General features: G+C 43.0%; 2 protein-coding genes across 2 annotated transcripts in view; one reads left to right on the top strand and one right to left on the bottom strand.

Moving 5' to 3' along the window:
* The window catches only part of ptpn22 (protein tyrosine phosphatase non-receptor type 22), a 30,635-nt gene extending 14,012 nt beyond the window's left edge, over positions 1 to 16,623 (bottom strand). The window contains exons 1-8 of the mRNA XM_021616587.2: positions 16,341 to 16,623; positions 11,871 to 11,979; positions 11,700 to 11,776; positions 11,509 to 11,604; positions 10,835 to 10,873; positions 10,618 to 10,689; positions 9,784 to 9,843; positions 5,819 to 5,961 (exon numbers count right to left, since the gene is read on the bottom strand). Of these exons, the coding sequence (XP_021472262.2) occupies positions 5,819 to 5,961; positions 9,784 to 9,843; positions 10,618 to 10,689; positions 10,835 to 10,873; positions 11,509 to 11,604; positions 11,700 to 11,776; positions 11,871 to 11,979; positions 16,341 to 16,442 (698 nt within the window). The 5' untranslated portion in view covers positions 16,443 to 16,623. The remainder of the gene's footprint in view (positions 1 to 5,818; positions 5,962 to 9,783; positions 9,844 to 10,617; positions 10,690 to 10,834; positions 10,874 to 11,508; positions 11,605 to 11,699; positions 11,777 to 11,870; positions 11,980 to 16,340) is intronic.
* A 1,672-nt stretch (positions 16,624 to 18,295) lies between these two features.
* On the top strand, positions 18,296 to 25,169 carry LOC110533028 (natural cytotoxicity triggering receptor 2-like). Its single transcript, XM_021617154.2, has 4 exons — positions 18,296 to 18,387; positions 23,970 to 24,302; positions 24,391 to 24,702; positions 24,909 to 25,169. Exons 1-4 carry the CDS (start codon positions 18,351 to 18,353, stop codon positions 25,100 to 25,102), a joined length of 876 nt encoding a protein of 291 aa, XP_021472829.2. The 5' UTR covers positions 18,296 to 18,350; the 3' UTR covers positions 25,103 to 25,169.
* Positions 25,170 to 26,002: the final 833 nt, after the last annotated feature.

Genomic DNA, 26,002 nt, shown 5'->3' with positions numbered 1-26,002 from the left:
AAAAAAACGTACAGATCAAACACTGAAAAATTGGGCGTGCAAAATTATTCAGCCCTTTACTTTCAGTGCAGCAAACTCTCTCCAGAAGTTCAGTGAGGATCTCTGAATGATCCAATGTTGACCTAAATGACTAATGATGATAAATACAATCCACCTGTGTGTAATCAAGTCTCCGTATAAATGCACCTGCACTGTGATAGTCTCAGAGGTCCGTTAAAAGCGCAGAGAGCATCATGAAGAACAAGGAACACACCAGGCAGATCCGAGATACTGTTGTGAAGAAGTTTAAAGCCGGATTTGGATACAAAAAGATTTCCCAAGCTTTAAACATCCCAAGGAGCACTGTGCAAGCGATAATATTAAAATGGAAGGAGTATCAGACCACTGCAAATCTACCAAGACCTGGCCGTCACTCTAAACTTTCAGCTCATACAAGGAGAAGACTGATCAGAGATGCAGCCAAGAGGCCCATGATCACTCTGGATGAACTGCAGAGATCTACAGCTGAGGTGGGAGACTCTGTCCATAGGACAACAATCAGTCGTATATTGCACAAATCTGGCCTTTATGGAAGAGTGGCAAGAAGAAAGCCATTTCTTAAAGATATCCATAAAAAGTGTCGTTTAAAGTTTGCCACAAGCCACCTGGGAGACACACCAAACATGTGGAAGAAGGTGCTCTGGTCAGATTAAACCAAAATTGAACTTTTTGGCAACAATGCAAAACGTTATGTTTGGCGTAAAAGCAACACAGCTCATCACCCTGAACACACCATACCCACTGCCAAACATGGTGGTGGAAGCATCATGGTTTGGGCCTGCTTTTCTTCAGCAGGGACAGGGAAGATGGTTAAAATTGATGGGAAGATGGATGGAGCCAAATACAGGACCATTCTGGAAGAAAACCTGATGGAGTCTGCAAAAGACCTGAGACTGGGATGGAGATTTGTCTTCCAACAAGACAATGATCCAAAACATAAAGCAAAATCTACAATGGAATGGTTCAAAAATAAACATATCCAGGTGTTAGAATGGCCAAGTCAAAGTCCAGACCTGAATCCAATCGAGAATCTGTGGAAAGAACTGAAAACTGCTGTTCACAAATGCTCTCCATCCAACCTCACTGAGCTCGAGCTGTTTTGCAAGGAGGAATGGGAAAAAATTTCAGTCTCTCGATGTGCAAAACTGATAGAGACATACCCCAAGCGACTTACAGCTGTAATCGCAGCAAAAGGTGGCGCTACAAAGTATTAACTTAAGGGGGCTGAATAATTTTGCACGCACGTTTTTTAATTTTGCACGCACGCACGTTTTTGATTTGTTAAAAAAGTTTGAAATATCCAATAAATGTCGTTCCACTTCATGATTGTGTCCCACTTGCTGTTGATTCTTCACAAAAAAATACAGTTTTATATCTTTATGTTTGAAGCCTGAAAAGTGGCAAAAGGTTGCAAAGTTCAAGGGGGCCGAATACTTTCGCAAGGCACTGTATATCAAATTGCTGGATTTATCTCAGCCACACTGTTGCTAACAGGTGTTTAAAATCGAGCATACAGCCATGCAATCTCCATAGAGATCCATTTCAATAAGCATTTTTCTACGGCTGGCCATGCTCTCCACCTGGCTACCCCTACCCCGGTCAATAGCTCTGCACCCCCTGCAGCAACTTGCCCCCCCCCCCCCCCCCCCCCCCCCCCCCCCACTGCAAAATATGGACACCTACAAATCAGCTAGGCTAGACAATCTGGAACCTCTCTTTCTAAAATTATCCACAGAAATTGTTGCAACTCCTATTACTAGCATGTTCAACCTTTCGTATCATCTGAGATCCCCAAAGATTGGAAAGCTGCCGTGGTCATCCCCCTCTTCAAAGGGGGAGACACTCGAGACCCAATCTGTTATAGACCTATATCCATCCTGCCCTGCCTTTCTAAAATCTTTGAAGCCAAATGAACAAACAGATCACCGACCAATTTGAATCCCACCGTACCTTCTCCACTATCAATCTGGTTTCCGAGCAGGTCATGGGTGCACCTCAGCCACGCTCAAGGTCCTAAAAGATATCATAACCGCCATCGATAAAAGACAGTACTGTGAAGCCATCTTCATCAACCTGGCCAAGGCCTTCAACTCTGTCAATCACTGCATTCTTATCGGCAGACTCAGTAGCCTTGGTTTCTCAAATGACTGGTTCACCAACTACTTCTCAGAGTTCAGTGTGTTGTCCGGACCTCTGGCAGTCTCTATGGGGATGCCACAGGGTTCAATTCTCGGGCCAACTCTTTTATCTGTATATATCAATGATGTCGCTCTTGCTGCTGGTGATTCCCTGATCCAACTCTATGCAGACGACACCATTCTGTATACATCTGGCCCTTCTTTGGACACTGTGTTAACAAACCACTAAACGAGATTCAATGCCATACAACACTCCTTCCGTGGCCTCCAACTGCTCTTAAATGCTAGTAACACTAAATGCATGCTCTTCAACCGATTGCTGCCCACACCTGCCCGCCCGACTAGCATCACTACTCTGGACGGTTCTGACTTAGAATATGTGGACAACTACAAATACCTAGGTGTCTGGTAAGACTGTAAACTCTCCTTCCAGACTCACATTAAGCATCTCCAATCCAAAATTAAATCTAGAATCGGCTTCCTATTTCGCAACAAAGCCTCCTTCACTCATGCTGCCAAACATACCCTCGTAAAACTGACTATCCTACTGATCCTTGACTTTGGCGATGTCATTTACAAAATAGCCTCCAACACTCTACTCAGAAAACTGGATGTAGTCTATCACAGTGCCATCCGTTTTGTCACCAAAGGCCCATATACTACCCACCACTGCGACCTGTATGCTCTCGTTGATTGGCCCTCGCTACATATTCGTCGCCAAACCCACTGGACTCCAGGTCATCTATAAGTCTTTGCTAGGTTAAGCCCCGCCTTATCTCAGCTCACTAGTCACCATAGCAACACCCACCAGTAGCAAGTGCCCCAGCAGGTATATTTCACTGGTCATCCCCAAAGTGAACTCTTCCTTTGGCCGCCTTTCCTTCCAGTTCTCTGCTGCCAACGACTGGAACGAATTGCAAAAATCACTGAAGCTGGAGACATATCTCCCTCTCTAACTTTAAGCATCAGCTGTCAGAGCAGCTTACCGATCACTGTATCTGTACACAGCCAATCTGTAAATAGCACACCCAACTACCTCATCCCCATATTGTTATTTATCTTCTTGCTCTTTTGCACCCCAGTATCTCTACTTGCACATCATCATCTACACATCGATCACTCCAGTGTTAATGCTAAATTGTAATTATTTTGCCTCTATGGCCTATTTATTTCCTTACCTCCCTAATCTTCTACATTTGCACACAATGTACATAGATTTTTATATTGTGTTATTGACTGTACGTTTGTTTATGTGTAACTCTGTGTTGTTGTTTTTGTCACACTGCTTTGCTTTATCTTGACCAGGAAGCAGTTGTAAATGAAAACTTGTTCTCAACTGGCCTACTTGGTTAAATAAAGGTGAAATAAAGAAAATAGACAAACATTGGCAGTCGAATGGCGTTACTGAAGAGCTCAGTGACTTTCAACGTGGCACAGTCATAGGATGCCACCTTTCCAACAAGTCTTCAAATTGCTGCCAAGCTAGAGCTGCCCTGGTCAACTGTAAGTGCTGTTATTGTGAAGTGGAAACGTCTAGGAGAAAGAACGGCTCAGCCGCGAAGTGGTAGGCCATACCAACTTACAGAATGGTTGCAACACTCACTCCCAAGTTCCAAACTGCCTCTGGATGCAGTGTCACCATGGCCGGGTAGCCGCACGCAAGCCTTTGATCACCATGCACAATGCCAAGCGTCGGCTGGAGTGGTGTAAAGCTTGCCGCAATTGGACTCGCAGTGGAAAAGCTTTCTCTGGAGTGATGAATACCCGCTTCACCATCTGGCAGTCCGACAGAAGAATCTGGGTATGGAAGATGCCAGGAGAACACTACCCGCCCCAATGCATAGTGCCAACTGTAAAGTTTGGTGGAGAAGGAATAATGGTCTGGGGCTGTTTTTCATGGCTAGGCCCTTTAGTTCCAGTGAAGGGAAATCTTAACGCTACTGCATACAATGACATTCTAGATTATTCTGTACTTCCAACTTTGTGGCAACTGTTTGGGGAAGGTCCCTTTCCTGTTTCAGCATAAGAATGCCCCTGTGCACAAAGCACGGTCCATACAGATATGGTGTGTCGAGATCGGTGTGGAAGAACTTGATTGGCCTGCACAGAGCTCTGACCTCAACTCCAACGAAAACCTTTGGGATGAATTGGAACTCCGACAGCGAGCCAGGCCTAATCGCCCAACATCAGTGCCCGACCTCGCTAATGCTGGTGGCTGAATGGAAGCAAGTCCCCGCAGCAATGTTCCAACATCTAGTGGAAAGTCTTCCCAGAAGAGTGGAAGCTGTTAAAGCAGCAAAGGGGGGAGCAACTCTATATTAATGCCCATGATTTTGGAATAAGATGTTCGACAAGCAGGTGTCCATATATTTTTGGTCATGTAGTGTAGGTGATATGAGGGCAGCCCAGTCTCCCATGGAGAGTGAACTATTCCAAGGCAAACATGCCAGGAAGCAGATCTGTCACTTCATATTATGAAACCTTCCTATCCTCACCCCCGACTCTGGGTTTACTAACTGAGTAGAGAGGAGAGCATGGTTCTATGGCATGGGCATGCCTGATGCCTGTGACTAAACATTCCGTTCCTGGTGGTTCATCTATCTACTAGGAGGTGTGGGTATGTTGTGACGCGTTCTCTATACCACGCCTGGATGCCAGCCTGTTACACAGACACTACTATTAACTGACTACTGAAGTGTTATGCCATCTGACTGGGGCTTACTTGAGTGGAAAAAATCTGTAGCAATTGGGCCTAAATTAGGATGCTAAAGACGTCCTATTATAACCTTATTATAGAGAGCAGGGTGAGGGGACATTGTGTGTTGTGGCAAACTCCTTTTTCTGGAGTGTAGTGCAACACGACTCAAGCCTATGTCAAACATGTTGGGTAACTTTCAAAGAGGAGACCTGTGTCCACCGCTGACATTTCCATGTGTACCACTGTGGTTGCAGTGTGGAAACACGCAATGTTCTCTCACTCGTCTTACTCATGAAAGACAGACGACTGAGTTAAAGGAGGACAGAGCTTAAAAAGACAACCCTTTGAACATTCATCATCACTAAACTCTCAGATAACCCAAGGCCTTACAACAGGTTAGCGGTAACCATGGCAAGAGACAGTAAGAGAGAGGGGGAGATATACAAGTGCTTGTTTGACAACCCACAGTGGTCTGTTGGCCACCCACCCACACTCTTCCTGTCTATGTGTCTAAGAGAAGGGGAAGGTGACTGAGCTTAAAGGGCTCTACAACAGGATGCCCACAACAATGTGTTCTATCCACAGAACAATAACTTTTTCATGAGATAGGACCCCACAGCATATGACTGCTTAGCATCAGCCACAAAGGAGACCTATAACTGTAGAACTATTTACCATGCTTTATTGACTCTCCTATTTACCATGCTTTATTGACTCTTATTGACTCTCTGACAATGATTCAAACTTCAGGTTAACTGTGTACTGTGTTGGTGTAATTTGGACTGATTCACTGTTGTAAGATGGTGGCTACTTGTGGTGGCTACTGTGTGTGTGTGTGTGTGTGTGTGTGTGTGTGTGTGTGTGTGTGTGTGTGTGTGTGTGTGTGTGTGTGTGTGTGTGTGTGTGTGTGTGTGTGTGTGTGTGTGTGTGTGTTTGTGGAGACCTGCAGTGTATGCAGATGGGCACATCCCCATGGGCCTGGTAGGATCGCATCTCTTGCAGCAGCTCCAGGATGGGAGGGATGGTGTCAGGGACCCCATGGTCGGGCCAGTTGATATAGTGCAGCTGTCTCAGGGTCCGGCACCACTTATGGAAACACCACAGAGTTCAATATTAAAACAGACAGACAAACACATCAGGAAACATGTGTACTCACGCTGACTTCCTGTTTACCCCTACCCCACAGACAGACGAACACACCAGGAAACATGTGTACTCACGCTGACTTCCTGTTTACCCCTACCCCACAGACAGACGAACACACCAGGAAACATGTGTACTCACGCTGACTTCCTGCTTACCCCTACCCCACAGACAGACGAACACACCAGGAAACATGTGTACTCACGCTGACTTCCTGTTTACCCCTACCCCGCAGACAGACGAACACACCAGGAAACATGTGTACTCACGCTGACTTCCTGTTTACCCCTACCCCGCAGACAGACGAACACACCAGGAAACATGTGTACTCACACTGACTTCCTGTTTACCCCTACCCCGCAGACAGACGAACACACCAGGAAACATGTGTACTCACACTGACTTCCTGTTTACCCCTACCCCGCAGACAGACGAACACACCAGGAAACATGTGTACTCACACTGACTTCCTGTTTACCCCTACCCCATGAAATCAACTCAAAGTGTATTGGTCACGTACACAGTCTAGTAGAGGTTATAGTGGGTGTGGCGAAATGCTTGTGTTAGTAGCTCCTAACATTGCAGTAAAATGTCAAACAAGTATACAAATGAATCAAAAAATAAATCATCAATAAATCTCAGAATGATTACAATTAACCACCCAAATAACACTGTATCAGTAACCCAAGTGCAATCTATGCGTATATATACCGAAAATATTATATTAAGAATGATATGTGCAGCAGTAGATATATTAGAGTGAGCTATGTCAAGAATTCAGAATCTAAATATGCAGTGTGAATAAACACTGCAACTAAAATGCAATGTACAGTAGTAGATATATTAGAATGAGCTATGTAAGGCATCCGAGTCGGTCGTCAGTTGAATGGTGTTTCCTCCAACGTGTTGGTGCAGTTGGCTTCCCGGGTTAAGCGGGTGGGTGTTAAGAAGCGCGGTTTGGCGGGTCATGTTTCGGAGGACGCATAACTCGACCTTCGCCTCTCCCAAGCCCATTGGGGAGTAGCAGCGATGAGACAAGATCGTAATTGGATCACAATTAGATATCACAAAATTGGGGAGAATAAAAATAAGTGTCCAGCATCAAGAGTCTAAGGGCCTGGGCTGGGTTTCTAATAAGCTGACATGGAATTGTTTTAAGACGGTCATACCAAGGATCATTTAGCTATTCAATTTTGAATTTTAGGACCCCTGTAGGTCTAAAAAAGAAATGAATAAAACATTTACTTTAAGAAACATTGAATTTGGCCATACTGCTATTAGCCCATGGAAATACATTGATTGTCAAAAAATGAATCAATAGGAAGTTTGTTTTAAAATCAAGACGCAGGCCTCCTTACTGTCCCTAGAATTTCTAAGCAAACAGCTGGAGGCAGGGCTTTCTCCTACAGAGCTCCATTTTTATGGAATGGTCTGCCTACCCATGTCAGAGATGCACACTTGGTCTCGACTATGATAGTGTAGCCTGGCCCAGCAGTGTGAAGGTGAACGGAAAGGCACTGGAGCAATGAACCGCCCTTGCTGTCTCTGCCTGTCCGGTTCTCCTCTCTCCACTGGGATTCTCTGCCTCTAACCCTATTACAGGGGCTGAGTCACTGGCTTACTGGTGCTCTTCCATGCCGTCCCTAGGAGGGGTGCATCACTTGAGTGGGTTGAGTCACTGACGTGATCTTGCTGTCCGGGTTGGCGCCCCCCCTTGGGTATGTGACGTGGGGGTGATCTTCGTGTGGGTGGGGTTACACACTTTCACAGTGTTTTTTTACGATTCCTCCTGTCTCAGCCTCCAGTATTTATGCTGCAATAGTTTATGTGTCGGGGGGCTAGGGTCAGTCTGTTATATCTGGAGTATTTCTCCTGTCTTCGTTGTCCTGTGTGAATTTAAGTATGCTCTCTCTAATTCTCTTTCTTTCTCTCTCTCGGAGGACCTGAGACCTAGGACCATGCCTCAGGACTATCTGGCCTGATGACTCCTTGCTGTCCCCAGTCCACCTGGTCGTGCTGCTGCTCCAGTTTCAACTGTTCTGCCTGCGGATATGGAACCCTGACTTGTTCATCGTACGTGCTACCTGTCCCAGACCTGCTGTTTTCAACTATCTAGAGACATTAGGAGCGGTAGAGATACTCTGAATGATCGGCTATGAAAAGCCAACTGACATTTACTCCTGAGGTGCTGACCTGTTGCACCCTCTACAACTAAATCAAATCAAATGTATTTATATAGCCCTTCTTACATCAGCTGATATCTCAAAGTGCTGTACAGAAACCCAGCCTAAAACCCCAAACAGCAAGCAATGCAGGTGTAGAAGCACGGTTGCTAGGAAAAACTCTCTAGAAAGGCCGAAACCTAGGAAGAAACCTAGAGAAGAACTTGTGTCTTGTGTTTGTGTGTGTGTGAGAAAGTGATGCCACACTAATAACCCATCTGCTGCAACCGCCCAACTACATGTGATAAAGTGAAAATCTGAGGCCCACACCCAACCCTAACCCGCAAATATAGAAAATGCGCAATAGGCTACAGGCTATTTTTTGGCAGAACTGATTTAGATATGTTTCTGCTCATAGTTTCTGACATTTTGATAGGCTATTTGTTTGTCAACTTGACAATAATTAGATAGATGCTGCAATCTAGTTGACACCAGTGAAGTTTACTCTGTCATCTTTCGCAGACGTTTAGAGACTGGGGAGAAAACACAATACATCAATAAACAACGGGGAGGATTTTCTGGTTGTCAGGAAAAAGAAAGCTGGGAAATACACCCAACGTGTTTCTGATAAGATTTCATGATTTCATGATGATGACAGCACCTTTACAGATGGTATCTAACTGAGCATTGCATTCTCTCAAGATTCAGGAAGAAAGAAATCTATTTCTCCACTCCTGTTCCCAAGTCAACATTTTGCCTATACTTGGTGTATCATTTTATTGCAATAAATGCTTAATATTAAGGCTGTAGCCATATTTGCACAGGACTAGTATTACTAGAGAACGTTGGTTATGTATTTATTACCCCAGAATGTCCGTTATTCCAGAGGTGCAATATTTTTTTATGATGCATTTGGCGATGTTCAGATCATTCACAGAACACATATAAACAGAAGCATTAACTGTGAAAGTTGACAAATGTAGGCCCTTCATGTATCGGCTATGCGGAGCACTCATTTCAATTCATCAAATCAGTTATTGTTTTGTCAAAATCTAAATCAAAAACCTGTCAAAATCATTTTTCTCAAAACACAGACCTCGTGGCTTGGTTTTTTCTCTGACATGCACTGTCAACTGTGGGACCTTATATAGACAGGTGTGTGGCTTTCCAAATCATGTCCAAACAATTGGATTTACCACAGGTGGACTCCAATCAAGTCGCAGAAACATCTCAAGGATGATCAATGGAAACAGGATGCACCTGAGCTCAACTTCAAGTCTCATAGCAAAGGGTCTGAATACTGAATAAATTAGGTGTTTCTGGTTTTTACTTTTAATACATTTGCAAAATGTCTAACAACCTTTTTTCACTTTGTCATTATGGGCTATTGTGTGTAGATTGCTGAGATAATTAAAATAAAATAAAATGTAATCCATTTAGAATAAGGTTGTAAATAAGGCTGTAACGTAACAAAATATGGAAAATGTCAAGGGTTCGGAATACTTTCCGAAGGCACTCTATGTCTTGTTTGCAGATTCTTCACATGGCTGTTTCTAATTATCACTCCATCTCAGTTGATAATAAGGGTATAAACAGTTCTTACATTACGATAGGTCACCCTCAAGTGTCTGCTCACATAGTCCCCTTTACTTTCCTCTGAGTCCTGTACACAAACACACAGAGTTGGCAGTTTAGCTTTATTTTCACACAGAAAACCTGCAGACGCTTTTCTTTTTAGTTTGGGAATAACATTAGTTTACTACATGTACTTCACACATGAGGGATTATTCATGTTTATGCATATTTCAGGCATATTTGAGCAGAACCCTATAAATTAGAATCCTAACAGGAAAAAGTACTAATCACATCAAGGGACTTTTGTATATGCCTGTATCTTTTTGTATCTGGCTTTTCAATAAGGTTGTATTCAACTACCATTCGTGACTACTACTAACTGTAGTGTTGATAACATAGTTATGGTGTCAATGGCGTGGGTACTGGGAGCGGAGTCAGGTGCAGGAGAGCAGAGAGTTGTGAACAGGCGCACACTTTATTGAGGCAGGAGAAACCAACAGATGCACGCCACTGCGTCAAAACCTCCAGCCAATGCAAAAGTGCCAACGCGCAAACAGTCACAATAATACTGTATAAACACAATAACATACTGCGTGAAATAAAACACGGAATAAACGCATACCAGTAAAGCACGTCAACATAGACACGTAACACGAAACAATCTCACACAAAGACATGATGGGGAACAGAGGAATAAATACATGTAGTGTGATTGGGGAATGAAAACCAGGTGTGCAGGGAACAAGACAAAACAAATGCTAGAGGGGCTGACTTCCGGAGGCCGGTTGTCTTGCGAGAGGACAAGAGAACCAACCAAAGCAGGAAGTGGTCAGAGAGAGGGAAGAAGTAGCCTACTACTCACGCAGTAAATAGTAAACGGGTCACAAACAAATGGCTCCTCTTGTTTCTCCGGCCAGTAGCGCTCACACTTTTTCTACAAAAGAGTATGTGGGTCACATTACAAACAATCTGTCTTCAATGTGCAGCAGGCTACAACACTGACCTAATATTTACCACAGTCTATGACTATAAAATGCAGTGTAATAATAAAGTAAACATGAGCATAGAGAGTGACTTACCCTGCCCATCTCATACTCCCTGCAAGCCATCACTATGACCTGATAGAAGACAAGATCCCCATCAGTGCAACATCACCAGAGAGAGAATGACAGGGGGTTGTTCTACCTCAAAAAGCATGAAAAATAGGATTTCAACACCCACCATCTCAGATTGTTCTGAAATCTTGGATGATCAAACAATACTCAGAGCCCCAGTTCAATACTACTTGTCAAGCATAGAGAACTGATAATATATCTAATCATCAACAACAAAAATCAAATCGATTTGATTGGATGTTTTATACTATAATTATTGAATAATATATTAATCATATGAATTAAAATGTGTTAGCTTAATTTTTCAGATATCAACTTATATTTCACCATCATAATGTTTCAGGAATGCTTATCCTATTTGTTTAATTACAGAAACAATTTCATAACAATCTGAGATGGTGGGTATTATGGCTTGCTGAAATGTCATGGAACAACCCGAGAGAGAGAGAGAGAGAGAGAGAGAGAGAGAGACAGACAGACAGACAGACAGACAGACAGACAGACAGACAGACAGACAGACAGACAGACAGACAGACAGACAGACAGACAGACAGACAGACAGACAGAGAGAGAGAGAGAGAGAAAGAGTGAGTGAAAGAGACATACACACAGAGACTGACAGGCAGACAGAGTGGTACCTCTATGTTGTACTCCCAGAGCATCCTCCAGAAGTCCAGCACGGTGTGGGGCAGAGGGCCCTGAGTGGCAATGTAGGCCCTGGCCCCTGACACTCCCTGGGGTTACAGAGCATATGGTCACACACCCTGGGACTCTACTGCAGATACTCTTCTATTGTGTCTTCTATTATACCAAGATCAAGTCACCCTACCTTGATGAAGCTGGCATTGATGTAGTCATTGTCATTCTTAGAGGTGGTAAGGGACAGCTTCACTCTGCTGTGGTCAACTGAGGTGAGATGATGACAGTATTGTAGTGAGGACTGCATAAATATACCACTTCAAACCACTACATTAGACTGTAACTGTAAAATGTGACTTACAGGGAACAATGTCCTTGTATCGGTTCTTCTTCACATTCTCCTGCTTCTCCGCTACTTTGGTGGGGTAGGTTTTGTCAGTGCGGTACTTGGTGGACTGGCGTTTGAGCCTCTGCAACAGTGAGAAGTGAGGAAAATAGAAAACAAAATATTTGGCATATATTTGCAGGTGCAGGAGGGAAGGGGTTATCTCAGTCTATCACCCAGACCGGTCTGGCTAAATGTAAGGGTGTCTAAACACCTTGTTCCTCTGGGGAATCGGAAGTGAGTAGCCACACAGCCAATGAGATTGCAGTTGTCACAGTTCCTATGTCTGAGTCTAGTAACTCTTCAAAGGGTTCTCCTATGGATTCAGTTTTAGATTCTAGATAGCACCTTTGTTTCTGAGTTTAGAGTCAGTGTTATAATCACACCCATGTACTGTACACTCGGTGGGTAACACTGTGACACCACACCACTGCCAAAGCTTAACGTCAGTTCTGGCATGGCTCAGACTTAGTCATTAGATTACTGGAAACATGCAGTGCCGCAAATAAATAAAATGGGCTATAGGCTACAGTCAAAGACTGCAGAACGATTGCTTAATAGGTGTTGCCTGATTTAGATATGTTTCTGCTTATAATTTCCCAATTTAGGTTGGCTATTTGTTAGTCAACTTGACTATAATTAGATACATGTAGCTTCTCTTTTGTCATTACATGTTGCCCTAGAAAACTAAATAAACCCTCACTCAACAGAAAGAATACTGTAATAGATCGATAGAATGAACACTTCAACCTAGTTGACATCTTTGAAGTTTTCTCTGTCATCTTTCACGGTGCAAAGATGTTTAGGGACTGGGGAGAAAATACAATGAAGCAAAATGTCCAAATGACATCAGTTTGACCAGTTGTAAGGAAAAAGAAAGCTGTGAAAACCACCAAACCTGTTTCTGATAAGATTTCAGTTCGGCTTCAATGCATATTTTATGTGGTTGAAATACTATCAGCTTTTATGACAAAGACAGCACCTCTATAGATGGTATCTAACTGAGCATAGCATTCTCTGAAGATGCAGAAATAAATAAATAACTTTCTCCACTCCTGTTCCCAAGTCCAAATTTTGCCTACATTTGGTGTATAATTTCATTGCAATAAATGCTTAAATCTGTAGGAGTTAATATTAAGGCTGCAGCCATATTTGCACAGTACTAGTATTACCAGAGAACGTTGGTTATGTATTTATTACCCCAGAATGTCCGTTATTCCAGAGGTGCAATATTTTTTCATGATGCATTTGGCAATGTTCAGTTCAATCCCACAAAAAGTTTAAAAAAACATTCACTGTAAAAGTCGATACGTATAGGCCCTTCATATACAGTGCATTCGGAAAGTATCCAGATCCCTTTCATTTTTTTACATTTTGTGACGTTACAGCCTTATTCTAAAATGTATTCAATTGTTTTTTCCCCTCAACAATCTACACACAAACCTTGTGAAAAAAAATATATATCACGTTTACATAAGTATTCAGACCCTTCACTCAGTACTTTGTTGAAGCACCTTTGGCAGCGATTACATCCTCGAGTCTTCTTGGGTACGACGCTACAAGCTTGGCACACCTTTATTTGGGGAGTTTCTCCCATTCTTCTCTGCAGATCCTTTCAAGCTGGATGGGGAGCATCGCTGCACAGCTATTTTCACACCTCTCCAGAGATCGGTTTCAAGTCCGGGCTCTGGCTGGGCCACTTATTCAGAGACTTGTCCTGAAGCCACTCCTGCATTGTCTTGGCTGTGTGCTTAGGGTCATTGTCCTGTTAGAAGGTGAACCTTCATCCCAGGCTGAGGTCCTGAGAGCTCTGGAGCAGGTTTCATCAAGGATCTCTCTGTACTTTGTTCCATTCATCTTTCCATCAATCCTGACTTGTCTCCCTGTCCCTGCCACTGAAAACATCCACACTGCATGATTCTGACACCTTTAGGTGCCTTTTGGCAAACTCCAAGCGGGCTGTCATGTGCCTTTTACTGAGAAGTGGCTTCCGTCTAGCCACTCTACCGTAAAGGCCTGATTGGTGGAGTGCTGCAGAGACGGTTGTCTTTCTGGAAGGTTCTCCCATCTCCACAGAGGAACGATAGATGGACTCTGTCAGAGTGACCATCAGGTTCTTTTTCACCTCCCTGACCAAGGTCCTTCTACACTGATTGCTCAGTTTGGCCGGGTGGCCAGCACTAGCAAGAGTCTTGGTAGTTCCAAACTCCTTCCATTTAAGAATGATGGAGGCCACTGTGTTCTTGGTACCCTTCCCCAGATCTGTGCATCAGCACAATCCTGTTTCGGAGCTCTACGGATAATTATTTCAACCTCATGGCTTGGTTTTTGAGCTGACATGCACTGTCAACTGTGGGACCTTATATAGACAGGTGTGTGCCTTTCCAAATCATGTACAATCAATTGAATTTACCACAGGCACCTGAGCTGAATTTCAAGTCTCATAGCAAAGGGTATAAATACTTATGTAAATAAGGTATTTCTGTTTTTATTTTTAATAAGTTTGCAAAAATGTCTAAAAACCTGTTTTCACTTCGTCATTATGGGGTATTGTGTTTAGATTTATGAGGGGAACATTTTATTTAATACATTTTAGAATAAGGCTTTAACGTAACAAAATGTGGAAAAAGTCAAGGGGTCTGAATACTTTATGAATGCACTGTATAGGCTATGCGCAGCACATCTTTCAGCTTATGTAATTAGTTGTTTTCTTGCTCAAACCACGAGCAACACCTGTCAAACTCCGACATTTCTCTCAAAACATAGGGATTTCTATTCGCACGGGACTAGTATTATCAGAGGTCTTGGAGTTTGCCAAAACAGTATGTTATTCTGGTTAGTCAATGTCCAAATTTCAGTTTCCATTTAACACATCTAAACAGTAGGCTACAAGTCCCCTGACATATTATAGGCCTATTCGAAGTCCCGTCATGTGACTGTTGAATTTGTATAGAGCCTCACAATCATCACACATAACATAGCCGGCACTATTATCTTCCTCTTTTACCACTTCCCCAAATCTTTACTAAACATTACTTTTCTGGTCCTCCCTTCTCTTTATTTTCAACTCTCCTTTTGCAGCTTGTGTCTTATTGAATTAAACATCGACAATGTCCTTTTTGCCTCCGCGGATTGACGTTAACTTCTTCTGCCCTTCCCAGAAGCTTTGTTTGGCGATTGGCTGTGTAGGCTATTTGGCGCGCGTAGGCTACAGTTAAACCCTAACGTTTAGGCTTATGCAGTAATACCAGATAGCCTAAAATAATGAAAGAAAAACCTCAATGTAGACTATATAAACTGCACAATAATTACATTTATGGATTTTTTACGGTATTGCTTCTCTTTATTCAACCCGCCTGGCACCCACCCGCCCTTCAGCCACACAATGTGCATGTGTGTATGTGTGTGTGTATATGTGTGTGTATGTGTGTATGTGTGTGTGTATATCTGTGTGTATATATATGTGTGTGTGTTTATGTGTGTATGTGTGTGTGTATATATGTATTTGTGTTTATGTGTGTATGTGTGTGTATGTGCGTACAGGGTGGTGAGGCGGGGGGGTTCTGCATCCGTAACATCAAATTTGGCCCCCATCTTACTTATATGGGGGCCTTCAAAAACAGGCAGCAGTGCAATAAGAGGAAGCTCATAAGCAGTAGTTGGGGACTGACTGACACAATCCATACAGAAACAACCCATACAGAAACAACCCATACAGAAACAACCCACACAGAAACCACCCCTACAGGAACAACCCACAGAGAAACAACCCACACAGAAACAACCCACACAGGAACAACTCACACAGAAACAACCCATAGAGAAACAACCCACACAGAAACAACCCACACAGGAACAACCCACACAGAAACAACCCATACAGAAACAACCCATACAGAAACAACCCATACAGAAACAACCCATACAGGAACAACCCATACAGGAACAACCCACACAGAAACAACCCATACAGAAACAACCCATACAGAAACAACCCATACAGAAACAACCCATACAGAAACAACCCATACAGAAACAACCCATACAGGAACAACCCATACAGAAACAACCCATACAGGAACAACCCATACAGAAACAACCCGTACAGAAACAACCCATACAGAAACAACCCATACAGAAACAACCCATACAGAAACAATCCATACAGGAACAACCCATACAGGAACAACCCGCACAGAAACAGCATAACATAAATAGTATGTCTCTGAACATGGCGTTCTTTTGTGAAATTCTTCTTGGAAAATTTCACAACAGCACTCTCTCTTTGTCCACACACACTCACATAAAAACAAATACACTCCCTCACATGCTCTCGATGTTTAGACAAACTGTAAACACTCAGCATCACAGGACAGGCCAACTCATAAGACTAAATCCACTTTTTTATACAGTGAGAAAAGTAATCAAATAAATAGATGAACTCACTGAGAACTCCCCTGTGAAGCCACTCTCTGCTTCCTCCTCCTCAGCCTCCTTGCTCTCCACTTGAGCCAGGAAGCCCCTCAGTATCCAGGCTTGCTGCTCCATGGCTGGGCTGCTGGGGCTACGCGTGTGCTGCTGCTGCCTGGCATGTCAGGACACAGAGGACCACGGGACCTGGGGACAGGGTTCGGGTGGCTGGGGGTGTCTCTGTTCCAAGGGGCCTGGTGAGAGGCACAAGGCACTGTCAGAGCTGTTGTCAGTTCAAGGAGGCAGCAGCAGCAAGCTAAAAGGTTCTGTGGTCAGTTAAAAAAAATATCACCACACCCCCTTGTGTGTCTCTCACTGGGTCCTAGAGCCAGCCAAGCTCCAAAGCACCTCATTGGGGTGTGTGTGTGAGCAAGAGAGAGAGGGGGGGAGCGAGATAAAGAGAAAGATAGAAAGAAAGATACAGTGAGAGAGGCACAGACACAAACACAGAGGGAGAAGGGAGATGCCAGGAGGGAGAGGCCAGGAGGGAGAGTCCAGGAGGGTGGGGCCAGGAGGGAGAGGCCAGGAGGGAGGGGCCAGGAGGGAGGGGCCAGGAGGGAGAGGCCAGGAGGGAGGGGTGGTGTGGAGTCAAGGTGAAGGCTGGCTAGATCCTGTAAGACAGACTCCCTCTCTCTTTCTGTCTGGCATCTTCCCCCACAGTCCAGCTGGAAAGATCCATGTTAATCTATCTGGTAGAATTGCAGAGATGCTATGGTGCTAAAGCTGTCTAAACAGTTCCTATTGGATCTACTGCGAGAGAGAGAGAGAGAGAGAGAGAGAGAGAGAGAGAGAGAGAGAGAGAGAGAGAGAGAGAGAGAGAGAGAGAGAGAGAGAGAATCAAAGTTCCAGTACCAGTTGTACTCATATTGACAGTGTCATGTCTTCTATAAACAATATATTAGTACAAGTACTTACTTGGTACATTCACTTTCCCTCTTCTGCTTGTAGTGACTATTGTCAGACCAACTCCTGTGTTGTTGCTTGTGTGTGTAATACCTGTGTTGTGTAATCGCTGTGTGTGTGTGATTTCTCTGTGTGTAATCTCTGTGTGTGTAATCTCTGTGTGTGCAATGTCTCTGTGTGTAATCTCTGTTTGTGTCATCTCTGTGTATGCCATCTCTATGTGTGTGATCTCTGTGTGTGTAATCTCTGGGTGTGTGATCTCTATGTGGGAAATCTCTGAGTGTGTAATATATGTGTGGGTAATCTCTGTGTGTGTTGCCACCTGATGGAGATACAACTGACAGAAGAGGTTTAACTACCTACTGACAGGTACAGTTATCTCAACTCTACTGAGACAGCTGATTGTCCAGCATTACAGAAACACGGTGAGGAAGCTGCCATGATTACACTACAGTCATTTGGAGGAAATTTAGGCTGGAGAGTCAGTACACAAGTATCACCAAAGTCAGATTAATTTGGTTTAATTTTCAGCATCTGGATTTTACTTTCTCAATAAAGTAAAATTCAAAACCAAAGAATCACATGTTGGCAGTGATCACCAATCAACAGGTTCCCCTTTTCTTTATGTACTAGGGTGACACATAGTGGAAGGTCTATAAAATTGCATAATTGAATGGTCCTGGAGCAGAATGGTTCAAAGTAGTCGTACTCTCCACCCCCGACAAATAACTATTTGAAGCAGCATATGCCTATACATTTTAACGTTGTATTATATAAGATTATGTATTATGGATGATTAAACCAAAACCAAATTCATCTGAGCCTAATACTGTATATCAGTGAAATTGAACAGGGTGAATAATGCCAATTGGATCTCGTTATAGAGGGTCTATTCACATCCTCTGCACACCTCTGAAGCTCTCTTAACAGAGGAGGATGCCGCACTAACCACAGTCCATTTCAGTGACATCCTGTCTCATCATCAAAACGACACTTCATCTTACAATAACCTCGTTCACAGGTTTAATTGCTATTGTATAGGTTCAGAGATAGAGACGGCTGGTGGAGGACATTAGTCTTACCATGATGAGGGTCCTTTATCTCCTGTTGCTCTGTGAAAGTAAGTATATTTTAATCAACTTTTAAATGTAGTAATTACAACGTGGTTATAGTTCCTTTTCAACCAGTTTGTTTGAAAGAAATTTCCTGTTTTCATGCTCTCACAATTGTACATAACATTTCTTGATATCAAAGGAATTGTCACGTTCTGACCATAGTTCTCTTATTTTATTCTTTGTTTTAGTATGGTCAGGGCGTGAGTTGGGGTGGGCAGTCTATGTTTGTTTTTCTATGTTGTTTTTTGTGTTCAGCCTAGTGTGGTTCTCAATCAGAGGCAGGTGTCGTTAGTTGTATCTGATTGAGAATCATACTTTTGGTTGGTGGGTGTTTGTTTCCGTGTGAGTGTTTTGGCCACACGGTACTGTTTCGGTTTTGTAAATTCACGTTGTTATTTTCTGTTTAGTGTTCTGAGTTTGAATTAAAAATCATCATGAACACTTACAACGCTGCACCTTGGTCCGATCCTTCTTCCACCAACGACAACCCTTACAGCACATATGTCAGAGTCAAGGCCCGCGGGCCACATCCGGCCCGCAAGAAGGTTTTTTACGGCCCCTGGGATGATCTTGATTTATTATTAGAACCGGCCCGCAGCAAGCCGGCAGCCCGCAGATCTTTTACACGCACCAATACTACATTTCCCACAATGCAAAGGTGACGCACCGAGCAGTAGGCTGCTTCATTTCAATATTTATTGGCACAGCAGTCGTCAGCATCACAGTAAAATTAACTTTCAGATACCCATCAAAAATGGCAAAACGGAAGGTGGATACTGAGAACCGGGGGTTTCAAACAAGGTGGGAGTCGGAGTATATGTTCACGAAGGTAGCTGGAAAACCTGTGTGTCTTCTGTGTGGAGAAAGTGTGGCGGTACTGAAAGAGTATAATCTGAGACGACATTATGAAACGAAACACGCGGACACACACGCGGACGCAACTGTCAAGGCCAGTTTTATTTTGGCAGAAGAGATCGCTAAATCAGCCCGGCCATTTACGGAGGGGGATTTCATCAAAAACTGCATGATTAAAGTTTGTGACGAAGTTTGCCCAGAAAAAAGGCAACTCTTTTTAAATGTGAGTCTGAGCAGAAACACCATTGCCGAGAGAGTAGACCAGTTGTCCATCAATCTAAAAGAGCAGCTTGTGAAAAAGGGAAAAGATTTTATTGCATATTCCTTGGCTGTGGATGAGAGCACCGACATTTCTGACATTGCCCAGTTGTCAATTTTCATCCGCGGAGTGGACTCCAACCTAAGCGTGACAGAGGAGTTTTTGGCTTTACGTCCTATGCATGGCACAACTACGGGGCATGATTTGTATGAAGAGGTGTCAAGATGTGTAAATGAGATGGAGCTGCCTTGGGAAAAACTCGTGGGTTTGACAACCGACGGAGCACCTGCGATGTGTGGACACAGGAGCGGACTGGTGGCGAAGATACGGGAAAAGATGCAAGAGGAAAACGCGACAGGTGAGCTGACAGCTTATCATTGTATCATACACCAGGAAGCGTTGTGCGGTAAAGCCTTGAAAATGGAGCATGTAATGAGCATCATCACGCGCACAGTTAACTTTATCAGAGCCAAAGGTTTGAATCACCGCCAGTTCAAGGCATTTCTGACGGAGTTAGAAACGGAGCATGGTGATTTGCCTTATCACACAGAGGTGCGATGGCTAAGCCAGGGAAAGGTGCTTCAAAGATGTTTCGAGCTTCGTGAGGAGATTTGTCTGTTCTTGGACAGCAAAGGGAAAGACACAACACAACTCCGAGACGAAATGTTTCTGTGTGAAATGGCTTTTCTGTGTGACATTACGAGTCATCTGAATGCAATAAACTTGCAGCTGCAGGGTCGGGATCGTGTCATCTCTGATATGTACAGTACAGTGAAGGCATTTAAAACCAAACTGACTCTGTGGGAGACGCAGATGCGGAAAGAAAATTTGAGCCACTTTCCCAGCTGCCAGACCATGAAAGAGAAGCTCTCTACCAGTGCGTTCCCGAGCACACAGTTGGCTGATAAAATAGGTATGCTTGCCGCTGACTTTCGACGCCGATTTGCTGACTTTGAAGCACAAAAAAGCAGGTTGGAACTGCTCGGTAACCCATTTGCTGTTGACGTGGAAAGCTCACCACCAAACCTCCAAATGGAGTTGATTGACCTCCAATGCAATGATGCACTGAGGGCAAAATATGCGGCAGTGGGTGCTGCGGAGTTCCTCCCCGGCACAATGCCCCAGCTGCGCATCCAGGCTGCTCAAACGTTGTCTATGTTTGGCAGCACATACCTGTGTGAACAACTGTTTTCTTTGATGAACCTGAACAAAACATCACACAGAAGTCGACTTACTGCTGAACACCTCCACTCAATTCTGAGGATTTCTTCAGCTCAGAGCCTTACCCCGAACATTGATGAACTTGTGGAAAAGATGGGACACCACCAAGTATCACCCTCAACCTCAAACAAGTGAACATTACTGTGCAATCACATATTTAGAGTTTTTACTCAGTTCAAGTTTAAAAGTTAAAATTTAATATTTGTTTTCACTGCATGTTACTTCTCCTTAAACAAAGTGTTGTTTTTGATTAATAGATTTTTGCACTTTATTTTTTTGTATTTCAATCCAATTATATTTTAAAAATATTTCAGTTGAGTGGATGATAGAAAATTGCTATTATTGTTTTTTCTTTGAAGTAAATTTAGCCCACTTTTGCTAAAATAGAAAATATAGTCTACTGATGGTGCCTTGAATACCGGTTTCTTTCATTTAATGTTCATGTTATGGGGATATTTATATAAAGGAAATTTGTCTTTTGTGTCTGTTGAAAATTAAAGATTACTGACAGAGCCATAAGAAAATATTGCTTTATTTATCTGATCATATTGTAATATATTTGTTAGGTTTTCAGTAGGTTCAATTAGGTTCACTAGACTATATGCGTCATTTAAAAATTTTTCAATGAACATTCGAACAGTCCGGCCCTCGTCTTGTAGCTGATTTTTTTATTTGGCCCTCCGTCCATTTGACTTTGACACCCCTGCCTTACAGGGATGAACATGTATACAGTAACAGTAGAATTCCTCTGAAACTGTATTCAGCATAGCTTGTCGTACTTACGCCTGTCTGTGACTACATAATGATATCAAACCACAACTGTGTTGATTTTTTTCTCGGTCTGATTAACGCTCACACCCTTTTTTCCAATCATATACATTATCATTATCAACAGGGTTGCCATTATATACAGTACCAGTCAAAAGTTTGGACACACTTGCTTCAACACCTGCATTGCTTGCTGTTTTGGGTTCTTGGCTGGGTTTCTGTACAGCACTTTGAGATATCAGCTGATGTACGAAGGGCTATATAAATACATTTGATTTGATTTGACTTACTCATTCAAGGGTTTTTCTTTATTTGTAATATTTTCTACATTGTAGAATACTAGTGAAGACATCAGAACTAGGAAATAACATATATGGAATCATTTAGTAACCAAAAAAGTATTACAAAAATTCAAATATATTTTATAGTTGAGATTCTTCAAAGTAGCCACCCTTTGCCTTGACGACAGCTTTGCACACTCTTGGAATTCTTTCAACCAGTTTCATGAGATAGTCGCCTGGAATGCATTTCAAATAACAGGTGTGCCTTGTTAATAGTTAATTTGTGGAATTAATTTCCTTCTTAATGCGTTTGAGCCCATCAGTTGTGTTGTGACAAGGAAGGGGAGGTATACAGAAGATAGCCCTATATGGTAAAAGACCAAGTCCATATTATGGCAAGAACAGCTCAAATAAGCAAAGAGAAAAGACCAAGTCCATCATTACTTTAAGACATGAAGGTCAGTCAATATGGAACATTTTAAGAATTTTGAACGTTTCTTCAAGTGCAGTCGCAAAAACCATCAAGCGCTATGATGATACTGGCTCTCATGAGGACCGCCACAGGAATGGAAGACCCAGAGTTACCTCTGCTGCAGAGGATAAGTTCATTAGAGTTACCAGCCTCAGAAATTGCAGCCCAAATAAATGCTTCACATAGTTCAAGTAACAGACATCTCAACATCAACTGTTCAGAGGACACTGCGTGAATCAGGCCTTCATGATCGAATTACTGCAAAAAAAACACTACTAAAGGACACCAATAATAAGAGGAGACTTGCTTGGGCAAAGAAGGACAAGCAATGGACATTAGACCGGTGGAAATCTGTGCTTTGATCTGATGAGTCCAAATTGAGATTTGTGGTTCCAACTGCTGTGTCTTTGTGAGACGCTGAGTAGGTGGACAAATGATCTCCGCATGTGTAGTTCCCACCGTGAAGCATGGATGAGGTGTGATGGTGTGGGGGTGCTTTGCTGGTGACACTGTCAGTGATTTATTTACAATTCAAGGCACACTTAACCAGCATGGCTGCCACAGCAATGATACGTCATCCCATCTGGTTTGCGCTTAGTGGGACTATCATTTGTTTTTCAACAGGACAATGACCCAATACACCTCCAGACTGTGTAAGGGCTAAGAAGGATAGTGATGAAGTGCTGCATCAGATGACCTGGCCTCCACAATCCCCCCGACCTCAACCCAATTGAGATGGTTTGTGATGAGTTGGACTGCAGAGTGAAAGAAAAGCAGCCAACAAGTGCTCAGCATATGTGGGAACTCCTTCAAGACTGTTGGAAAAGCATTCCAGGTGAAGCTGGTTGAGAGAATGCCAAGAGTGTGCCAAGCTGTCATCAAGGCAAATGGTGGCTACTTTGAAGAATCTAAAATCTAAAATCTAAAATATATTTGAAAATAAAAATAGTAAAAATAAAGTGTCACTGGAATTTCATAATTCCTATTAATTATACAGTCTATTTTATAAGAATTTGTATGATTCCTATTTGCATAAAATAGACAGAGACCAGTCTTATCAAAATTAGATAATAGTATTTATTCTCGGAGCGCGTTGCCATGTAACCACGAACAACAGTTTATATGCAAAATATGACGTCACCATTCAGCAGACAGTTCCAGCTAATGGAAAACCTGAGAAAACACACTCTGCCTTATCTAAACATTCCAGAGCTAAGTTGAGTCGGTTCAACCATAGGTTAACGACCCTTTCTGCTTACTTAAAAACCCACACTTCCAGTCTTCTCCAACCTGGCTGAAATGGTATTTATTTTATTTAATTACCCCCTGTTACATGCTCCACAATCCCTTCCTCATGAATTAATATTGTTAATCAGATATACTAAAACAGAGTAAGTTTCATTAGTTGTTTCAAATGTAGATATTGTTTAGTCATTATTCATATAATTCCTAACATAAAGAAAACCCGTTGAATGAGGAGTTGTGTCCAAACTTTTGACTGGTACTGTATATACTGTATATGAAGTAGATATGTACCTGCACAGTATATTTTCTTACACCACTGATGAGGACCATTTACTGCATACAGAATACTATTCAGGGTACATCAGCACACAGGAAATGCTATTTTCAACCTGCAGAACATATTTAAAAAGACATTCTGTAGGTCTGAAAGGGCTGTTGACCAACAATGATGATTTATCTAACTATTTGTTGTGTTTCTTTTCCCAGCAAGTGTCCAGCTTCAGTGTGACAAAACAGTAATCCAGGCCAATGTTGGGAGTGGATTCAGTCTGCTCTGCCAGTACCAAACAAACCGGTACCTCTTCAGTAAGAAGTACTGGTGTCGTGGGGAGTCTAGGTCGACCTGTGTTATTCTAATGGACTCGGATCACCTCACCAACAGAGAGCTCAGACACAGGTCTCAGATCATAGATGCACAGCGAAGGGGGTTGTTCATCATCATGACAGATCTCAAGTTAGAGGATACTGGAGTGTACTGGGTTGGGATTGATAAAATCCATGCTGATATCATGACTTCCATCAATCTAATTGTGACATTTGGTAAGATTATTTTTGCTCTTTACTTTTACTGGCAGTTTCCCCTTCCCCTTTTCTTTTGCATTATCCAAATAACATCTCTCTCTCCCAGTGGCAGTGTCCAAACCCATGGTATGGCCCCTGAGTTCAATGGGAGACACTTGCTGGGGCCAGCCTGTGACAGTGCACTGTGCTAGTGCAAAGGGCACAAGTGTCCAGTACACCTGGTACCAATCCACCCAACCCCAGGACATCCAGTTTCAGAGCTCAGCAGACCTGCACCTACACTGTGGCATTGTGGAAGAAGACAGCCAGTACTACTGCAGTGCCAGCAACGATGTGAGCAGCCAGCATAGTGGGATGGTTTCGGTGCAGGTTCTGAAGCCCTCTGAGGAGGACTGCATCTATCGTTTTGCTATGGAGGGTAAGTGCTAAAAAAATTATTTTGAATGTAGTTGATTAAGTAGGAACAAATTAAATCAGCAAAACTAAAACACATCAGCAAAACTACATACTAAGTAGACACCCAAGTTAATTTATCCTAAACATGTAGCTTCTCATTACAATAAAATGTAAAGTAAAGTATAATAACTATTTCCAATCCATGCATATGTACTTTAACACCACCAGGCCAGAGAAGCTATGACTGTAGTGACAGATTGAAGACAAGCACAGCCACACCTCTGCGTTCTACTGGCCATCTGACAGAAGAACCCTATCAACCTGGAACCAACAGCAACCTGTCCTCAACAATCAATCAAACACACCAGGATTGGCATTACAGTAGGTCAGAACCGTGTCACCTCTATGTAACCTCTGTGTAACCTCTGTGTATCTATTTCCACCAGATCCACATTAGCACACCTTGAGCTGAAGCCTGTTACCCAGTAACATAATGTGACATGTCTTGAAGAACCAGTGCAGCTAGACTTCCTTTGATGTGATCAATCTGTCAGCATGTTATGTACAGTATATCACAAAAGTGAGTACACCCCTCACATTTTTGTAAATATTTGAGTATATCTTTTCATGTGACAACACTGAAGAAATGACACTTTGCTACAATGTAAAGTAGTGAGTGTACAGCTTGTATAACACTTCAAATTTGCTGTCCCCTCAAAATAACTCAATACACAGCCATTAATGTCTAAACCGCTGGCAACAGAAGTGAGTACACCCCTAAGTGAAAATGTCCAAATTGTGCCCAAAGTGTCAATATTTTGTGTGGCCACCATCATTTTCTAGCACTGCCTTAAACTTATTGGGCATGGAGTTCACCAGAGCATCACAGGTTGCCACTGGAGTCCTCTTCCACTCCTCCATGACGAAATCACGGAGCTGGTGGATGTTAGAGACCTTGCACTCCTCCACCTTCCGTTTGATGCTCAATAGGGTTTAGGTCTGGAGACATGCTTGGCCAGTCCATCACCTTTACCCTCAGCTTCTTTAGCAAGGCACTGATCGTCTTGGAGGTGTGTTTGGGGTTGTTATCATGTTGGAATACTTCCCTGCAGCCCAGTCTCCGAAGGGAGGGGGATCATGCTCTGCTTCAGTATGTCACAGTACATGTTGGCATTCATGGTTCCCTCAATGAACTGTAGCTCCCCAGTGCCGGCAGCACTCATGCAGCCCGACCATGCCACTTCCACCACCATGCTTGACTGTAGGCAAGACACACTTGTCTTTGTACTCCTCACCTGGTTGCCGCCACACACGCTTGACAC

Source organism: Oncorhynchus mykiss, chromosome 9 (assembly GCF_013265735.2).
Source record: "Oncorhynchus mykiss isolate Arlee chromosome 9, USDA_OmykA_1.1, whole genome shotgun sequence".
Classification (NCBI taxonomy): Eukaryota; Metazoa; Chordata; class Actinopteri; order Salmoniformes; family Salmonidae; genus Oncorhynchus; species Oncorhynchus mykiss.
This window is presented reverse-complemented; position numbering and strand designations above follow the sequence as displayed.